Source organism: Nicotiana sylvestris, chromosome 12 (genome assembly GCF_000393655.2).
Source record: "Nicotiana sylvestris chromosome 12, ASM39365v2, whole genome shotgun sequence".
Classification (NCBI taxonomy): domain Eukaryota; kingdom Viridiplantae; phylum Streptophyta; class Magnoliopsida; order Solanales; family Solanaceae; genus Nicotiana; species Nicotiana sylvestris.
The window spans coordinates 112,200,452-112,219,937 of NC_091068.1; the positions used below are offsets into that span (position 1 = coordinate 112,200,452).

The window sequence follows — 19,486 nt, forward strand, 5'->3', positions numbered from 1 at the left end:
AAGGAATCCAGGAATCGATGTATGGTAATGGCTCTAGGAGCAATCAAGTATTTGAATCTCAATGGAGCTTGGTCACTTCCAATGTACCCCGCTATTTCTTCTATTGTTGGGGTGAGTTCAAAGTCTGAAAAATGAAACACATTATGTGCCGAATCCCAATGGGCGACCAATGCCCTGATGATATCCCCCCGAGGCTGAATGTCTAATAAATCCGGAAGGTCTTTCAAATATTTTCTCACTTCGTCTTGCCCTTCTTTGCCCAAATCATTCCACCACAATTGCAGCTCAAAAGGGATTTTGGTCATTATTGAAAAAGGCTCATTTATTGTCGTGCTCATCCTGCACATTTATTAAAGCGTTTAAGCAAAAGAAAACTTTTATTTAACTCCAAAAACTACTATCTATATTATCGACTCAAAATTAACCCTATATTTCAAATGAAGAACTCAATTCTTAATTCTAATATTTTTAGATAAAAGACCCGATATTGCAACACGGCCTTCCTGCGCCTCAAGGGCAAAAATTTTAAGGCTGTGAGGGTCAAAAATCAAAATACGACCAAAGGTGGTTGTTTATGCAAAGTCAGCCCTCCGGTGCCCCGTTTGGGAATATTTGGCTATTTATGACATAACAACATCACCTGACTTATTTATGACTCTTTTTTTATCGTTTTTCAAATTAGGAAACTCACTATTGCAAACACGGCCTTTCAACGTCTCGGGGACGAAGATTTTTAAGGCTGTGTGGGTCAACTGGACCAAATCTTAAATATGACCCAAATGTGGCTGTTTATGCAAAGTCAGCCTTCCGGCGTCCCCTTCGGGAACATTCGGCTATGTCTTCATAAAACAGCGTCACCCGACTTCTTAGAAATTTGACATATATATTTTGCTATTATTAGCAAAAGGGGAGGTTGGACACCACCCGACTTATTTATGGCAAAATTAAAATTCTTGACATGTTTTTTTTGTTTTGTTTTTTTTTGTTTTTTGGCTTTTTTTTAGCAAAAAGGGGGTTGGACCCGATGAGGGTTGCCTACGTATCTCACATCCGGTGAGAATCAAACTCGCGTAGTTCGGGCAAATTAACCGAACTATTTTAAAACATGACTCTTTTTCATTTTTATTTTTTTCCTGGCAAGACAATCTATTTTCTTTTTCTATTTTTGAAAAAGACAAAATAACGATTTTTTTTTCATTTTCAACAAACAATAAAACAATCTATTTTTCCGGAAAAAAAATAATAATAAAAGACTCTTTTTTTTTATATTTTTTAGTAAAACAAAATAAAATATTTTCCTTTTTTTTTCAAAATTTCGGCAGAGTTTCGCCAGTAATTAGTCATTGATTTTTTTCTAAACTAATCAATTAACTCCCTAACTGATATATTCTTTTTCCCTCTTTTTTTTTTCTTTTTTTTTTCTTCAATTTTCCAACATTCCCGAGATTCAGAAACCGGTCAACATGCAAGTTCGAAACAAATATATGTACAGAGCAAGTAGGATGCATCAGAATGGTCTTTTCATTTCAGGTTGCTAGTCCTAGACGGACCCAACCCCTGTGTTGAGTCCCCTAAGTCAAATGTAACGTGATGCAAATAATCGTTCCTACTAGGGATCCGGCATGAGGTTTCGTTATACTAGGTTTATAACCTGGGTATATGTTCTAGACTGTGTACCCGAGCGGACAACTCGAGTCGAGGAGGGGGCAACTTACCGGGAACCAAAAGGCCATCCGGCTTCGTAACTTATCCGTCCTCTTTCTTATTTCAGGTATTGACACTAACAGAATAGGGAGCCTCGACCAGCGAGCTTCTCCCCGGAGGTAAGAAGAGAAGGGTTTCGGCACAGTTTATATACAGTTCAGATAATATCAAAGCGGTAAAAGACAACATTTAGTATGTTATGTCAGAACATGCAATATATATCAGATAATAAAGCCAAATATAACAATTATTCTAAGCTCGAATTCTTGAACCCTGAACTAGTGGTTCTGGGTTAAAGTCCCCAGCAGAGTCGCCAGAGCTGTCACACCTCCTTTTTCCGCCCCCGCGTGGGGACAAAGGAGTTTTTCCAATTAAAGGACAATCGAAACGGGATTTGTTTATTTATTTCAGAGTCGCCACTTGGGAGATTTAGGGTGTCCCAAGTCACCAATTTAATCCCGAATCGAGGAAAAGAATGACTCTGTATTACAGTCCGCGAACCAGAAATCCGGATAAGGAATTCTGTTAACCCGGGAGAAGGTGTTAGGCATTCCCGAGTTCCGTGGTTCTAGCACGGTCGCTCAACTGTCATATTCGGCTTGTTTATCTGATTTTATACAATTATGAGCTAATGTGCAAGTTTTAACTTTTAACCGCTTTCGTCATTATTTATATATTTTTTCAAGAATTGCAACATCATGGAAATACATCTCCAACCACGTCACATCAATGCACCCGTGGTTGTTGGCACATTTCAACTCTGTTGAGATTTGGATTTGGGTCACATAAATGTGCACCCGAGTTTTAAGAAAATTAAATTATTAAAAGGCGTGCCTAAAGCGACTAGCGTATCATTTACTTTGGGTAGGGCCGTGAAATTTTGCTAAACGGTCCATCCCGAAGTCTAAGCAATTTTAAAGCAAATATTTACCGAGGGCCCCACAATTTTGTATTTTTATTCGGTGAGGCTCATCTCATTCTTATTTTTTAAAGGAATTTGCAACGTCATGGACATGCATCTCGGATCACGTCACAATCAATGTACCCGTGATTAGAGACACATTTCGACTCCGTTGAGATTTGGATTTGGGTTACATAAATGCACACCCGTATTTAAGAAAATAACATTATTAAATACGCGCCTAGAACGACTAGCGTATCATTATTTTGGGTAGGGCCGTGAAATTTGCTAAAACGGCTCCTCCCTAATTCTAAGCGATTAAATGTACATTTATTGAGGGCCCCGCAATCTATACATTTCATTAAGCGAGGCTCATCTCATTTATTTTAAATGGACAAATCTTAAAACGACTACATTTTTCTATAAAAATTAGTCTCTAAAATAAAGAAAGAAAATCCTAATTAATTACTAGCTTTTTATTATTTTAAGAAGACATGACATGCTAATTGCTTGATTAATACAAATATTGATGAAAAAGGAATTTTACTCTTAATTTCGAAATTATAAATAAAATAAAAATTCAACAACTAATATTCAAAATAAACAAATATAGCTAGATTAAAACTCAGCATTGTTATTTTTTTTAAAAAATATTATTGAGATTAATTATTCACAATCATTTGAAAACTAGATTTAACCATAATTACTAAAGCTTATTAGAAAGTTTATTAGACTTAAACGTTCTTTTAATCTTGCTTAAGCTCAAGTCATGCCTTAATGCCTAATTTACGATGTTTAATTTAAATTCGTGTCTTAGCTAAATTTAGCTACTTGTTCATGATCAACCTATAATCTTGAAGCCTTCATAACTAGTGAATTAACCTATTTTGCCGAACTGATTTATTACAGACTAACTTATGATATTATTTTCTTATTCCAGTTATTATTTAGTAATTCATGAAATAGCTTAAATACAATCAACAAAAGGAACAAAGAAGAAAAAAAAAATTAAAACTTCAAATTTCCATTCTTCATATGTATTCACGCTTCATATTTCGGATTACAATAAACAGCTTTTCAGTTGTGTACCTGATATTGGAAGCAAAAGAAAATGAATATGAGAATCAGCAGCAGCAGTAAAATCAGTACAACACAGCAACAATAGCCCAGCAACAGTACAACCCAGTAACAGACCGGTGGAGTAGTAATCCAAAAAAAAAAAACAACAATTAATTCTGATTTCAAACAACAAAAGAAAACAGAATATTTTTTTAGTTTTTTTTTTATATTTGAAAGCTTAAATATTTTTCGGAATTTTCTATCTCTTAAATGTTCAGCACTTTTCTCTCTCTTATTTTCAGATTTGTTTTTCTCTCCCGTTTTTTTCTGTCTGTGTATATCTATATCTGATTTCAAGACTTCTACTTATATCTCATCCCATAAATCTTTTAACCAATTAAAATCAACCCATTTTCTCTACCAAACCCATTATCTTCCCACTCATCCCCATTATATTAAATAAACATAATCACACCACCCCATTTCATTTTACCCCCGAAAGTACTATAAATTACCAAACTACCCATCAGCTATAACACATCAATTAATCAAACTTAACCAAAATATAGACAATATGATCAATTTCTAACAATGTTCAAACAACAATATGAACACGGATGAACATCATAACAACAATATCACATGAACACGATTTTAACAACATTTCAACAACAAATCACATGAACACAAATTGAACAACAAAGAACAACTAAAATTTGATTGAACAATATTTTAGCAACAAACAATCCTATTTTCGGATTCAACAACTACAACAAACAAGTATATTTAGATTTCTAACTTCAATCATATTGAACTTAAAATCAATTCTAACAACATTACAACCAACAATTCCTATATTAAACTTTATGAGACAAATTCAAGAAATAATCACAAATGGTAAACAAGAAATCAAGCTATACAAATTTCGGATTCAAGAACAATCAAACAAAGTATGAACATGAATTAAATCTATTTTAAACAACAAACATGATGGATTTAAACGATTAAACCAACATATTTCTCTAACACAACTAAATTCTTTAAACAAATAACAAGATCGACGAAGAAACAATTATGAACTTAAACTTGAACTTAACAATATTAACAATTTCTAACAATACATAAACACATGAAACAAATTGAAGAAATATTTAATTAAATTTCAATTTGTATCTAACAAACATCAAACTAACAAATATTCACTTAAACAATAATACAAACATGAAATGAATATGAAAACAATTAATTAAACTTCTATTTTGAAATCTGAAAATTAATTTTAACAAACAACACATGAACATGAACTAAAATTAATTCAAACGATAGACAAAACAAACATTTGCCGATTTTAGATTCGAAAATATCAAAACAAAATACGGACAAAAATAAAACTCAAAATCTACTAACCGGATCGAAACGACGAACAACGACCAAACAAACAACAAACTTGACGAGCCTCGACCAAAGCTCGAACCAACGATGACGAACACGAGCAAACGACCAAAGAAGATGGTCGTTTGGCATCGTTTAAAAAACGAACCCAGTGGCAGCAGCAGCTCGGAGGAACTGGGAGATGGAGAAGGTCGACGCACTGGGGCAGCAGCTCGCGAAACAAGCCGTGGTTGTTCGAGCTGTTCGCAGTCGAAGACGAAGCAGTAATGGAGGTCGTTCGGATGGGGAAGATGAAGCAGAAGCAATAAGAAGCAGAAGGGTCGCAACTGCTCGTCGAGGAAGGAGATGAAACAAGCAGCGATTGGGTTTTCCTTCCATTTTGGCCGAGGGTTTTCCGGTGACGCAGCGACGAAGTAGATGGGGAGGTCGACGTGGATGATGGTCGTTTGGAGACGAAGCAGCAACAAAAGGGTCAGCCATGGATGGGGTCTTTGAGCTTTTGGAGAAGAAAGAGCAAAATGGGTGTGGGGGGCGGATGTTTTCTTAGTTTTAGGGTTTTTGGCTTTGTTTTTTTTTTATTTTTTTTGTTTTGTGTTGTAAAATGTAAGACAAAGGGGTTTGGGTCTTTTGGGTTATGGACTGGGTCGACCCAGTTCGAAATGGACCGGGTCATGGGGAAGATTGGACAATTGTTTGGGCTTGGGGTTGAAATTTGAAGAAATGGCTCAATCCGATTTTTCTTTGTATTTTTGCTCTCTTTCTTCTTTTATTTCTCTAAAACTAATTTATAAAAATACTTAAACTATTATTAAGAATTAAATTAAGTTATAAAAGCGCAAATTAACTCCTAATAACAATTAACGCACAATTAAGTAATAATTAAGCATAAAATTGTATATTTGGACATTAAATGCTAAAAATGCAAACGATGCCTATTTTTGTAATTTTTAATTTTTGTAAAACAAATTTAATTACTAACAATTGTAGAATTAAATTCTACATGCAAAATGCGACATATTTTTGTATTTTTTATTAATTTAGCAAATAAACACGCACAGACAAATACAAATAATTATTCAAAATATCACAAAATATCACAGAAATTCCACACCAAGGAAAATTATTTTATTTTTTGAATTTTTGGGAGTAATTATCATATTGGGCAAAAATCACGTGCTTACACGTGGTAGAATCTAAAATTGGTTTCAAAATTCTAAGTTTTGGATATGTTTTATATGTTGAAGTCTAATTTTCTAGAAATCAAATGGTGCGTTATTTGGACTCTCCCACGACAATATATGAATCTTTTGTTACAAGCGCGTAAAGCTGAAAATTATGCGACTAAGATAAATCTCGTGCAATGTAAGGCAAAAGAGAAGCAATCTTATTTAAGATGAAATAAATATCCACTAGGTCAATCTAACATAAATATAAAAGGTGAAATAATGCTAATAGCTAATCTAAACAAAACTTGTAGCGGATCAATTCTTGACAACTAGTCTCCAGGTTCTTCTTCTTCTCCTCCAAATTGGCTGAATCATCAACAATCAGCAAATTTACGTTGCCATATGAAGAGGCCTCAGTCTTGTCAGCTGAAACTTTTGCCTGAATCTCTTCAACTTCCTTTTGAGTCACTTCTATAATACCTTCGAGGTTCTCACTCTCTTGTTATAATGTCTGCAACTTTTTCACAACTCTCTTCAGTTTATTTTCATTAGAGGAAAATTTCTTGACTTTCTCACTTGCTTCAAGTTTGAACGATTCAAGACGCTCCTTAGCTTCTCATCTTGACTCGTCTTATCAACCAAATTGGATCGTTCTTGGTCATGTGAAGCAGCAAGCTCGAAAAGAGAATACAATAAAAACTCTAATGGAGAAAGATCTAAAATATTCGCCTTTTTGATATCCTCAAAAATCTCAGTGATTTGCTCCCTATAAGATGAGAGCAAATCTGCGCATGTTTTGGAGAGTCTACTGCAAATATCCTCCCAAAGTGCCAAGATGAATTCCTTTTGCGATTAAATACAATGCTCTTTCCTTCAAACATAGATACTGCTGCATTTGTCATTGGTGGAACGCAAGTTATCTCATTTGGAGTTTGTATTTTTAGGGCTTTTTCATGAGGAAGGGATGATGCCTTTGAAGATGACTTCACTTTAGACGTAGGCCCTCCAATAGATTCATCACTCACTTGCGGCTTGTCATGTGGGGATACCATCGGATTCCCAATAGCATTTAACTACATAAGGAAAAGACAAAGAAAGTAAGTAATTTATAGTGAAGCTATTTGTTCAAAAAAAGGGAAGGAAAAAGGCGAGGTGATTATATTTTACCTCTTTGTTACAAGCTGTATGCGTTCTTGAGGGACTATCAACACTTGGAACCTTTACAATCTCTACTAGGTTAGGCTATTTCCTTTTCCAATTTTGATCTTCATTGGTACTTTGGCTTGTATCTTGAGGAACTCGCGTGCTAAACGGAAGAACTAGAGGGTGTTTCTCTATATCTATTGAAGTGCACACCACCTCTTTCAAAGCTACCTTTGAGGATTTAAGCTTCCTTTTCTTATGTTGTGTAACTACTTTTGGGATTGGAGTAGGTGGTTCTTTAACTTTTGAGAGCGTCTTTCCAACATCTTGAACTTCACCTCCTAAAGGAGTAGTAGATTTTAGCCCAACATTGTCTACCAGAGCTTGTAAATTATTTTTGAGAAACTTCCCATGCGCTTTTTCTCACCAAGATATATAATTAGTGTAGAAAGGCTTCTCCACAGGATCTCCCGTTGGGGAAAAAACTGCACGTGACATAGACTGATACAGTGTGCAAATCCTCCAAAATCTAAGTCCTTCATCTAGAGAGGCGCTACAGATATCATTCTCCAAAAATCATGGGACGTTCTGGTAAGACCCAAATTGACGACCAAACCGATGCGGGCTATATGGCTCGATGATGAATGAGTTATCATACCTCAAAGGGAGGTAATTAAAACGTAAGCTCATGAAGTAATTTGACTCCAACTCTTTAGGAGCATCGTTATCCACATAATAATAAGGATGAGAATTGGTCAACATTGTTGGCGTCCAAACTATATCCTCCCCATTATGGATGCATTTTCTTGTATCCTTCTTGTCAAAGTACCTCGCAGCTCCCTCTCTTGAGTATGCCACCATCAAAGGGACAGATGGACCCTTAGCAAGTGGATAATGGGTTATGAAGTAATGTACAAGCCAGCCATAAACATAATGGATGGGAAAATAAACTTTGACCTGATCAAGTTGGGAAGAACATGAAATCTTATTCAAACCATGATAAATAAGAGCCAAAACTGGGACCGCAAGGCTAATCTTTCGCCCGCTTTCCATCATGCTTGCCATCTTAAAAGTCTCAGGACAAATTAAGTTTTCTGCCTTGGAAACACAAAGGCACATAGCCAAATCGATAGGAATGCTGCTATATATGTTTCATCTTTCTTGCCAGACCTCACCCTAAGCTTGGAGAATATAGCTTCTTGATCACTCGACCACCTAGTTATCTCGGGAATAACTCCAAGGATTATGTGTCGACTTTAGGTGCACAGACTTCTTTTCCTTTCGCAGTGGGGCAGGTTTATAAATTAAAATTTTTTTATACCAAAAAGTTATCCACTTGCTAAATGAGACCTTTGGTTAACACTCGTACCTTTCTTCAAGTGATGGAAGGCATTAAATAAATACTCACAATATCAAGGAATAAATCTAATCTATTTTTCGACCAAACCGATGAGTTCTCTTGTCTCAGGTACCACATCTTCGTACGAAGAACCCGCAATGGGCAAACCTCCAAGGATATGTAAGTCCAAAAGAGAGATAGATAGTTCCCCGACTGGTGTAAGAAGCGTGTTCGTCTTGGGGCACCAAGACTCACAAAATGCTTGAAAAATGTTCGAGTTCCGATCATAAGTGAAAAATGAGGCATAGACGACATCGTAAATCTTTACTGTACTTAGGGTTTGTTGGCGTCCACCAAGTACATCTTCAGCCCATTCCCAATATCCTGGAATATGACGATACTCGCCCTCGATTGTTGTTGTGTTTCCCCAACGTACTTCGCCTTGAATTATGCGATGTCCTAAGTTTGGAAGGGTGCTAGCAATGTTTACGTGGCGATGGATTGGTGCAGGGAAAGACCACATCTTGGACAATGGATTAGAAGTTGATTTATGCCCCAAGGTCTAGTTTTCTACATGAAGGGAGTTCCTCAAAGAAGGCCATGAGGCTACATACCGGCCAGCTCTTGCGGTGTGAACCAAAAGCTTGGTTTGTTCTATGCCATCTTCAGTCTCGATTATGAGATATCTAAGTTTGGAGGAAGGTGATGTATAGTCTATAAAGTTGGCCATCTCTTTGGATTGCAAAAAAAAGGTCATCAAAGTACAAATCAAGAATATTAGAATGGGCACAAAGGTCTAAATGGATGAAATGGCCTCCGATAGTCGGGCCACATTGAGAGTAATCTCTCCGATAGTCAGGCCACATTGAGAGTAATCTCTCCGGTAGTCGAGCCACATTGAGAGTTATCTCTCCGGTAGCCGGGCCACTTTAAGAGTAATATCTCCGGTAGTCGAGCCATATTGAGAGTAATCTCTCCGGTAGTCGAGTCATTTTGAGAGTAATCTCTCCGGTAGTCAGGCCACACTGAGAGTAATCTCTCCGGTAGTCGGGCCACATTGAGAGTAATCTCTTTGATAGTCGGGTCATTTTGAGAGTAATCTCTCCGGTAGTCGAGCCATATTGAGTCGAGCCATATTGAGAATAATATCTCCAATAGTCGGGCCATATTAAGAGTAATATCTCCGGTAGTCGAGCCACATTGAGAGTAATCTCTCCCATATTCGAACAGGGATAAGTATCCCATGGATTATCTTGTTAAACAAGAACATATCATTCTTGTTTGACCTAATAAAAAAGAGAAAAGAAAGAGATAAAAGGAATAATGCAAAAAGAAAAAGAAGAAGAAATTATCTTCGCGTTAGTATTTTCGAGTCATCAAAAACAGACTCTGAAATAGCTAAAAAACACTTCAATTGATGTTCGTAAAGGTAATGCATACGAATTTATATAGCTATCGAGATGTGGCGTTAAAATTTGTTGGGCGATGTGGGATGACCTGTTAAGGCGACAACATGATTTCATTCCCAACATGAAATAGGATTCAAGGAATTGTAGTTGCCTCCTGAATATCTAGTAATCATGGCAAACTTATTAGAGACAAAAAAGAAGGGATTTCTTTATCAAGAATAAAGGTTGCAAACCGAGTTCCATATGGATTACTAAGGCTACGTGGATATAGTGAGATAACTACACATAAAAAGCAAGTGCAATTGTTGTTGTTTAGTCTTGTTCTTATTCATAATAACTATTTATGAACTATAAATTGATTGATGCTAATATTTGATGGTCTACTGGTACTTCAAGGATTTACCGCTTCTAAGTCAAAGTTTATGCCCGATAAATCTTGAAGTAGAAGGTATTTGTAGGCATATAAATTTTATTGGAATTAAATTCATAAAATAATTGGGACTATATTTTAAAATTCAAGATATATTAGTTCAAATAAATTTATTGGGCTAATATAATTGGATTAATTATAAGCCCAATATAAATGGATTAAATAAAAAGTATTAATCCATTAGGCTAGCCCATTTAATTGGGCTAAAATGATGAGCTCACCTCATTAGGCCCGAGATATCATCTTCCTAGAGGCCAAGTTTGGTGCCACGTGCCATATGACGTGGCATGCCAAGTCAGGCGGAAGAGCCAGTAGGATCATGCCACGTGTCAAAATGACAAGGCATGCCAAGTCACATTAAAAGGCTAGTGAAATCGCGCCATGTGTGCAGGTGACATGTTCCGGCCAATCAAATGCGGCTGTATCACACTTCAATTTGATTGGTCGGAAAGAGTTTATTCTTATCAACTCCTCTCTTCCACAACTATAATTATGGGTCTTCATAACCCAGAAAAGACACCAGAAGTTATAACAAGAAGCAAAAGAGAGCTCGTGGATCAAACGCCGTAAATTTCTCTACAAGTTTCAAGCTTCAAGCAATCAAGTTCAAGTTCAAGAACGAAGAACAAATCATGGTCAAGTTCAAGTAATCAAGCTCAAGAATAAGATCATCGTTCGTGGTAATAAACATAGATTCAAGATCAAGCTCAAGGGCCCTTGAATTTATTTACTATTGAAAAGAAGAATCACAGGATTCATAGAGATTGTAACACTCGAATATTTGAAATAAAATACTACAATTGTTACAATATTTTTCGATCTTAATTTTATTTTCTCGACGCAAATTTATTGTCTACAGTACTCATCATATAAACAATACTACATTATAATTATAGTATAATTTGTATGTGCACCAAACAACCCTAAAGGTAATAAGTTTATATTTTTCTTTGTATAATGTACTTAATTTACCAAGAAAGTTATTTAACATAACTTTTTTATAATTTAAATAGAAGAAAATAATTTTGCAAAGATCTCTTATATTTTATTTTATATCTTTTAGGTATAAAAATAAAGATCTATTATGAGATTTGACATAAAACTAAAAGAAAATTTTAATGAATCGCAAAATCAATTGGCCAGAGAATCGTATATATAATATCACGAGGCACTGACCTTTGGGAATTTTTTTACCTCATACATATCAACTCAGATGATCCTATTAATTAGCTCCCTATCTCAATTTAAGTGTGTTACTTTTTTTTGAATCTGTTTAAAAATGAATGTTATATCTTCTATATTTAGTACATTCTTAATTCACGTCCCTTTTGTTTTTAATGACACCGCCTTATATAAATTATATGATACGTTTAACACAATAAAATTCAAAATGATATTTATGATTATCCATTTTAAGTTTTTATTTAATTTTTCTGTTAAGAACCTATGTTTATGGTTTTCTTTCTCTTCCTTTCGAGCACATAGAAAGGCACGTGAGGTTGGAATACCATAGAGATCGAGTTTCCAAGCCTTAAGCCTCATTTGTTTTTTTTTTTTTTGTTTTAAGATTAAGACGTTTAAATCTGAATACACATCTGAATATCAAGATATGTATTAAGATTAAGATATTTGAATTTGTATATACATCTGAATATTAAGATGTGTATTATGATCTGAATATTAAATAATTAAGGCTATTTGATTTTTAACATCTGAATGTATAAAATTTATCTTTATTTGAAAATTAATAAACATAAAATTCAAATGAAATACTAATTAATCTAATATTCTATCAATAAAATATATAAAAAAAAATTAAAAAAATATGATAGTTGCTGGTGGTGATGGGTAACAGTGGTGCTTGTTAATACCGACTAGAGGCGGTAGTTGGTGATAGGTTTGGTTGATGGTTGTGGATCAAGGTAGTAGCTAGTGGTGATTAGTAGTGGTGGCTATTATGATTGAAGATGGTGGTGGTGAGTGGTGATAGTTAATAATGGTAGGTGGTGGTGGTAGTTGTGATTGAGGAAGGCGGTGGTAGGTGGTGGTAGTTAATAATAATGTGCAGTGCCGGAGTATATATGGTTGTTGATGGTGATGAGGTAGTTAGTTGAGATGGATGAGTGTTGTTTGTGGTTGAGAATGATGATGGTGGGAGTGGTGCCGATGGTGTGTGGTGGTAGTCTATTATGGTGGCGGCTATGATTGAGGATGATGGTGGTGGTAGTGATGGCGGCGGCATGGTGGTAGTTGATAATGGTAGGTGGTGACGATAATTAATAATGAATATGGACGATAGTGTCTTAATGAAATTAAGTCTCTGTTATGGATCTTAATCATACAGACCTATTCAGACCCATTAAGTGGTTATGAAGTACAAAAAAACAAACACACTTAATGATTAAGATCTAAATAATTAAGATTCGGACCTTAAAAAAACAAACGCACTTAACGTTTGAGATCTGAATGATTAAGATTTAGACCTCCATTAAATGCAAACAAATGAGGCCTTAGTGGACCAAAGAAAATAATAGGACTTTAAATTTGGGGGCGTGCACAATTTGTGATTTTATACTCAAAGAATATAAGTATAAAATCTATAATCACTCTTAAAGGCAAGTTTTACTAAGTGATTGTTAGACTACTATGCTATATGGGGTGAAGTGTTGGCCAATCAAAAATTCTTATATTTAGAAATGTGAGTAGTAGAAATAAGGATGCTAAGATGGATGAATAGGCATACTAGCTAGGAGAGATATACATGGTTAGGGATAAAGATATTGAGAGCATGGTAGGAGTGGCCTCTGCAGTGGACAAGACGTGCGAAGCGAGGCTCGGATGGTTCAAATATGTGAAAAGAGGATGCATAGATGCCCCTGCAAGGAGGTGTGAGAGATTGACTATGGTGGGTCTAAAGAGAAGTTGAAGTAGGCCGAATAAGTATTGGAGATAGGTGATTAGGCAAGACATGATTCATCTTCAATTTAACGAGAACATCATGACCCTTGATAGGAGGGTGTGGATGTCGAATATTAGGATAGAATGTTAGTTGATAATCAAGCGTATTTTTCTTCCACACCAGTAATATTACAGTCAAACCTCTCTATAATAACATCGTTTGTTCTGATATATTTTTATTTTTATATTGAATGGTTGTTATACACCTATAATAATATTTGTCATTTAAATATATTTTGACTGTTATACACAAAATTATCCCAAAATTATTTTTTTTAATGTTACATATATAAGATAAGAAAATTATTTAAATACCCGAAATATATGTAAATTTTACTAATTAAATATTAAAGAAAACTAATACATTATTAATAAATTCGTAATTAAATGTATAAAGATTTAAACTCTAAACTATAAATTTTAAAGCTACTAAAAGATTAAATTATTTCAAGATTGATGGAAAACTCCATAATTGTAGCTTGTTTCATAGATTCCAGTTTCTTACTAGCTATATAATATTTGAATTAGCGAAGATTTATGTTCAAACTTTCAGCAAAAGGATATCTAATAGTTTTTCCTAGACGGTAATTTAAGAGGTTAATAGTTGAATCTTCTATCTCGGACCAAGTCATAGTAGGTTGAGGTAAAAATCATTAAGATTATTATTGGTGATCTTACTAGAGATTCTACATGGATATTATATAGAGGTAATTTTACAAAGAGGGTACTACTATAAAGATGGATGTTGCTTTTATAGGTAAAAAGCTGTTATAGAGAGGTAAAATATAACATGAAATAACGGTTCAAGAAAAACTTAACTTTTATAGTGAATGATTGTTATATGAGAATGTTATTATAGAGAGGTCTGACTGTAGCATTATTATAGTACTTCCTTATTCTTGAATGGGAGCCATGGAGTAATGGTAAAGTTGTCTCCATGTAATTTATAGATCACGTGTTAAAGCCGTAGAATAAGACATTGATTCTTGCATCAGAATATGCAGCCTACATCACACCCTTTGGCTACGATCCTTCCCCGAACCCTGCATGAATGCAAGATGCTTTGTGCACCGGATTACTATTTTTTTATAGTACTTCCTTATTTTTAGATTGTTACTTCTACCTATCATTGCTTTTCCTTCGGTAATCCTATTATCTTGCTGATTTTACTGTACTGCACAAGTTACGGATTAGGTTTACATATACACTATCCTTCCTAGATCCTACTTGCAAGATTATGCGATATATTATTGTGGTTGTATACTCATATTCATAAATACTTATTTGCGTAGAATGTTTATACAAATTCATTAATATACTATTATTAAGTAATTTAATAAAAAAATATACAACAATTAACTTTAATTTAATAAAAATACAAATAACTATTGAATACAAATAAATTTTGCCTATGCGCAACTAGAAGAGGGGAGAGACCGAGAGAGTAGAGAAAAAGACAAGGAAATTCTGTTTTTATCAAAATTCGCGAGGGAAAAAGAGAGAGAGCAGTTACAGAAAAAAGGCACAAAATCCAAGTACAACAGTGTGTTAATGGAACTCTCGCCAACCCACACGAGCGGTTCTTGATTTCCACGTACACACGACCACAGTACACTTATTTCTAGACTTGTTAATCATCTTACTTATTTTATTCCCTACTTTACTTGGAGGAATAATTATTGTTTCAACCGAAAGTAATAAATTAACATAATTTAAAGAAAAGTTACCTTCATGTAAATTTTCTATTACTGTTGTATTAACTCTTCGATGAACGTTTGGTTTTTTTATTTAAATAGTGTGTGTCTCGATTTTTTTGTTTAACCATTTGCTTGACATAAGTTAGTCTCAATTAATCGGGACCTATTGTTTTATATTGGATATATTTAAAACAGTAAAACAGCTATGTATTGTTTTATATTAGAACAAAATAAAACAAACTTTCGGTTACAAGATACATAATTTGACTTGTGCAAATGATTTTTTTTTCAAAAAACACTGAAAGGAATTATGATAGAAAACTGTATATAGTCTTTGATTCATATAGTGTTAACGACTATAGAGTAGGTTAAAGCAAAGTAAAAACAAGGGCAGTTTGGTGCACTAAGCTTTCGTTATGTGCGGAATTCGGAGAATGGTCGGACTACAAATGTTTATTATATGCAGTTTTATCTTATATTTTTGTAAGAGACTATTTTCACAGCTCGAACCCGTGATCTCCTGATCACATAAAGATAATTTTATCAGTTACACCAAAGCTCCCTTTCAGGTTAAACGCAAAAATTGAGAAAAAAATAAAAAGACAATTTTGTTTCGTAGAAAAATGAGAGAATCGTGTAAGTTCCCATCATCTTTTTATATATATTTCTTGTTTAGTTTTGTTCTTTGTGCTATATACTCAGTTGCACAGAGAGTGAAGCAGTGAAAAGACGATTCTGTTTCATGCTCTAATGGAAAATTTTATTTTGGATGAGATATTTTTTTTATGTCATAATTTTATGGACCTAAAAATATGAAATTGAGATTCACAAATTTATAAGACAAAAAGGCGCGAGAGACACAGTAAAACTTCTCTGCTCCTCTCGTCACTTACCCTTTTAAACGTTACGCTTCTTTCTTTTTGTTCCCTTATATGACTATCATCTCACATTTAAACCTCTCTCTTCTCTTTTTCCTTTTCTCTCTTACTGAAACAATGAGATTACTCATTTTTGTGCTCTGATTTTCTGATCAAATCTTGAGATTTTCTAGGTTTCTAGCATTTTCAGTCTCTGTAGTTATACTATAGGAGGAAAACCAAAAAAAAAAAAACCTTACCCTTTTTTCCTTTTCTAAAGCAGAAAAACCCCCATCTTGAACCTTTGGTTGCCCCATTTTTTCTGCTTAATTTGAAAAATAAAAAAAAAGAGTGTTTAACACATGAATAGTACTGCTGCTTCTTGTGCAGTTGAGGAAATGAACTTTTTACTTCCTTCTGTTAAAGAAAGTCATTGGATTTTTAATCAAATGGAAGAAGAGAGAGGAACATATAAGTTGAAGGATGAAAAAGAGGAAGTAGATTTAGTGGGGATGAGGAAAAATACAAAGCTATGTGCAAGAGGTCATTGGAGACCACATGAAGATGCAAAACTTAGAGAACTTGTTGCTCAATTTGGTCCTCAGAACTGGAATCTCATTGCTGAAAAGCTTGAAGGAAGATCAGGTAATTTCTCTCTCTTTTCTAAAAAAAAATTTTAGTTTTTATATTTTTAGTTTAGAAGGGAGCCTTAAAGTTGCTGCCGACCAAAAGCTCACGGGTTTGAATCATGAAAATAAACTCTTGCAAAAATGTAGAATAAGGCGGCATACAACAAACTTGTGTGGCCCATCCTTTCTCGAAACTTGCAAATAATGTAAGCTTAATGCACCGGACGCTCTTTAATATCTTTAGTTTTAGTTTTAGTTTTTGATTTGTTTCTCAAGTTAAGTGAAGTGTCCATATATATGGTATAAATAGAAATAAAAAAAATGAAAGGTATTTAGTTGCAACAAAGTAGTTTTAACATTCAAAAAATAAATATTTGGCAGTAGAGGATTCAACATTGAGTTTGTCGGTCCAAAAGAACTCACTAAAACATAAAGTTATCAACCGATTCAGAATTTTACTTTGATGGGTTCGGTTCTTGTCAATGAACCTATTATGCTTTTAAAAATATGAGTGTAAAATTTAATATTTGATCTATATATATATATGGATCAAATATTAAATTTGATCCTTTGGAAACAATATCTCTGTCTCCTTAAAAGTAGGGGTGGGGTCTGTGTATACGCTATTCTCCCCAGACCTCACTTGTGGGATTACACTGGATTTATTATTGATGTATCTACATTTCGTGTGGAAACACTAGATTCAGTTGAACGCATTGATTATATGCTACATACGCCTAATTCTGAATCTGCCTCTAAATCCCAACTCAAAACTCACAACGTCTATATTCTGAATCCGTCAGTTTATTCTAACTTTGAAGTTTCCTTGTAGGAAAAAGCTGCAGATTGAGATGGTTTAATCAACTAGATCCAAGGATAAACAGAAGAGCATTCTCAGAGGAAGAAGAGGAAAGGCTGTTAATAGCTCACAAAATGTATGGAAACAAATGGTCAATGATTGCAAGGCTATTCCCAGGAAGGACAGATAATGCAGTTAAGAACCATTGGCATGTCATAATGGCTAGAAAACACAGAGAACAAAACAGTGTCTACAGAAGAAGAAAGCCTTCACATTTGCAACAAATTAATTCCCCTCATATTGTCTCTGCTTCTAATTTGAATAGTGATTCAACCATTTCTAGCAACTACAACAACATTGATGATCATCAATCAGCTTCAACTTGCACTGATCTTTCACTTACTCCATCTTCTAAATTTATTATTCCTCCTTTTCTCATGCCAAGATTTACTCCTATGCAGCATCACCACCAAGAAATCCTTGAATCAAACAAAGGTATACTCATTTCTCCCTCCTGTTTATATTTTTGTCTTGACTTGTACTTATTATCTTATATAGATGACGAGTTCGAGCCATGAAATCAGCCACTGACATCAGGGTAGGCTGCCTATATCTCACCCCCTCGGAGTACCGCCCTTCCCTGGATCCTGTGTGAACGCAGGATACTTTGTGCACCGGACTATCCTTTATATACTAATACGACAATTTTACACAATCAAATCATCCAATAAATATCACTAGATAACCGCCTTCTAGTATATCCTAGAAAGTAAGCAGTAATTGACTTGCTACGATTGGCTAAAATATATTACTCTAATAATGTAGAATTCTTTACAAGTTATATACTAACAGTAACATATATCTGGTTGTGTCATTTCAAGGACGTATTTATTCCATTTCGAAAAATGTCCAGGGGTCATAGGATCTATGCAAAGTTTAAATGTGCATCTGAAAAAATCGGACTATAGTTGTGGGTGGGTGGGGGGGGGGTGTATGTATTATCCTAACAATTTATTTGTAATTACTCTTTAAGTAACGTTATAGTATAAATATTTTTTAAACACGAGTTGTGCGTAGAACTTAAACTCATTTTAAAGTGAAATTGATAAGTTTTTTCCTTGTTTTGGGGTGTTGTAATTTGTAGGTATCTCAAGACATGAAGAGTTGAAAATGGAAAGTGGGGTTCACCCAAACTTCTTGTATGGAAAGGAGGAGCCAATTGCAAACAGTACTGTAGAGGAAGGTAATCAATGTGGATGTGGTAATCAGTCAGATACAAACTCAGAAATTTCTGCATCTGAGTCGGTAGCCAACAACATGACTAATGTTAACATTTATGAAAATGGTAACCAAGAAAAACAGATGAAGAGCAAAACTATGCACTTCATTGATTTTCTTGGAGTTGGAGCCACTTGAAAAAGCAGTGGGATTTTGGGGGAAATTTAGTTTATTACTAGTACATGGAAAGTAACAGAAGAAGCTAAAGAGTTTAGTTTTGTTTTTGCCAACGGAATATAAATAGTTTTGTAACATTACTAAAGAAACTTGGTGACTGCTTCATGCATCTTTTCTGTTAGAGTACTGTGAAATACTGCAAAAAGAAATAGTAGTTTTTTTTCAGGAAAACAGCATTTTTAGTTCTTGGTGGTTTGTACAGTCCTTACTATGAAAGGAAAAAAAGACAGTAAAAAGGAAAAAAAAAAATGCTCGGATCAATTCTTAGATTTTTAGTAGGCAGAATTACTTATTTATTTGTACCTATAGGAAAATAACGAATACTGATGAAACAATTGAAGTGTGCGCAAATTAATTTAGGCACACACTTATAAAAGAAAAAAAGTTATAGTAGTAGTTAAGGAAGCAGGTTAAGAGGTCTAGTTGTCTTAGTTATGATAAGTAATTATATATATGGGTTCCAAAATAATTCAAAGGATTTCTCTTTTCTTAGTTACTAGTACTTGATTACTGGTGCGAAGCAACATAACATATATTTGCTCGATAAA

General features: G+C 34.4%; 1 protein-coding gene across 1 annotated transcript; it reads left to right on the forward strand.

The window, feature by feature from the left end:
* The first annotated feature begins 16,335 nt into the window (after nt 1-16,335).
* LOC104231666 (transcription factor MYB54-like) lies at nt 16,336-19,047 on the forward strand. The gene is made up of 3 exons (XM_009784697.2): nt 16,336-16,700; nt 17,517-17,978; nt 18,628-19,047. The coding sequence occupies exons 1-3, from the start codon at nt 16,418-16,420 to the stop codon at nt 18,897-18,899; spliced, it is 1,017 nt and encodes a 338-aa protein (XP_009782999.1). The 5' UTR covers nt 16,336-16,417; the 3' UTR covers nt 18,900-19,047.
* Nucleotides 19,048-19,486: the final 439 nt, after the last annotated feature.

Bases quoted from the DNA above. Each gene is read 5' to 3' on its own strand.
- LOC104231666 (XM_009784697.2), top strand. From the start codon at position 16,418: ATGAATAGTACTGCTGCTTCTTGTGCAGTTGAGGAAATGAACTTTTTA. The intron at 16,701-17,516 runs GTAATTTCTCTC...GTTTCCTTGTAG, and splicing joins AAAGCTTGAAGGAAGATCAG to GAAAAAGCTGCAGATTGAGA. The intron at 17,979-18,627 runs GTATACTCATTT...TGTAATTTGTAG, and splicing joins AATCCTTGAATCAAACAAAG to GTATCTCAAGACATGAAGAG.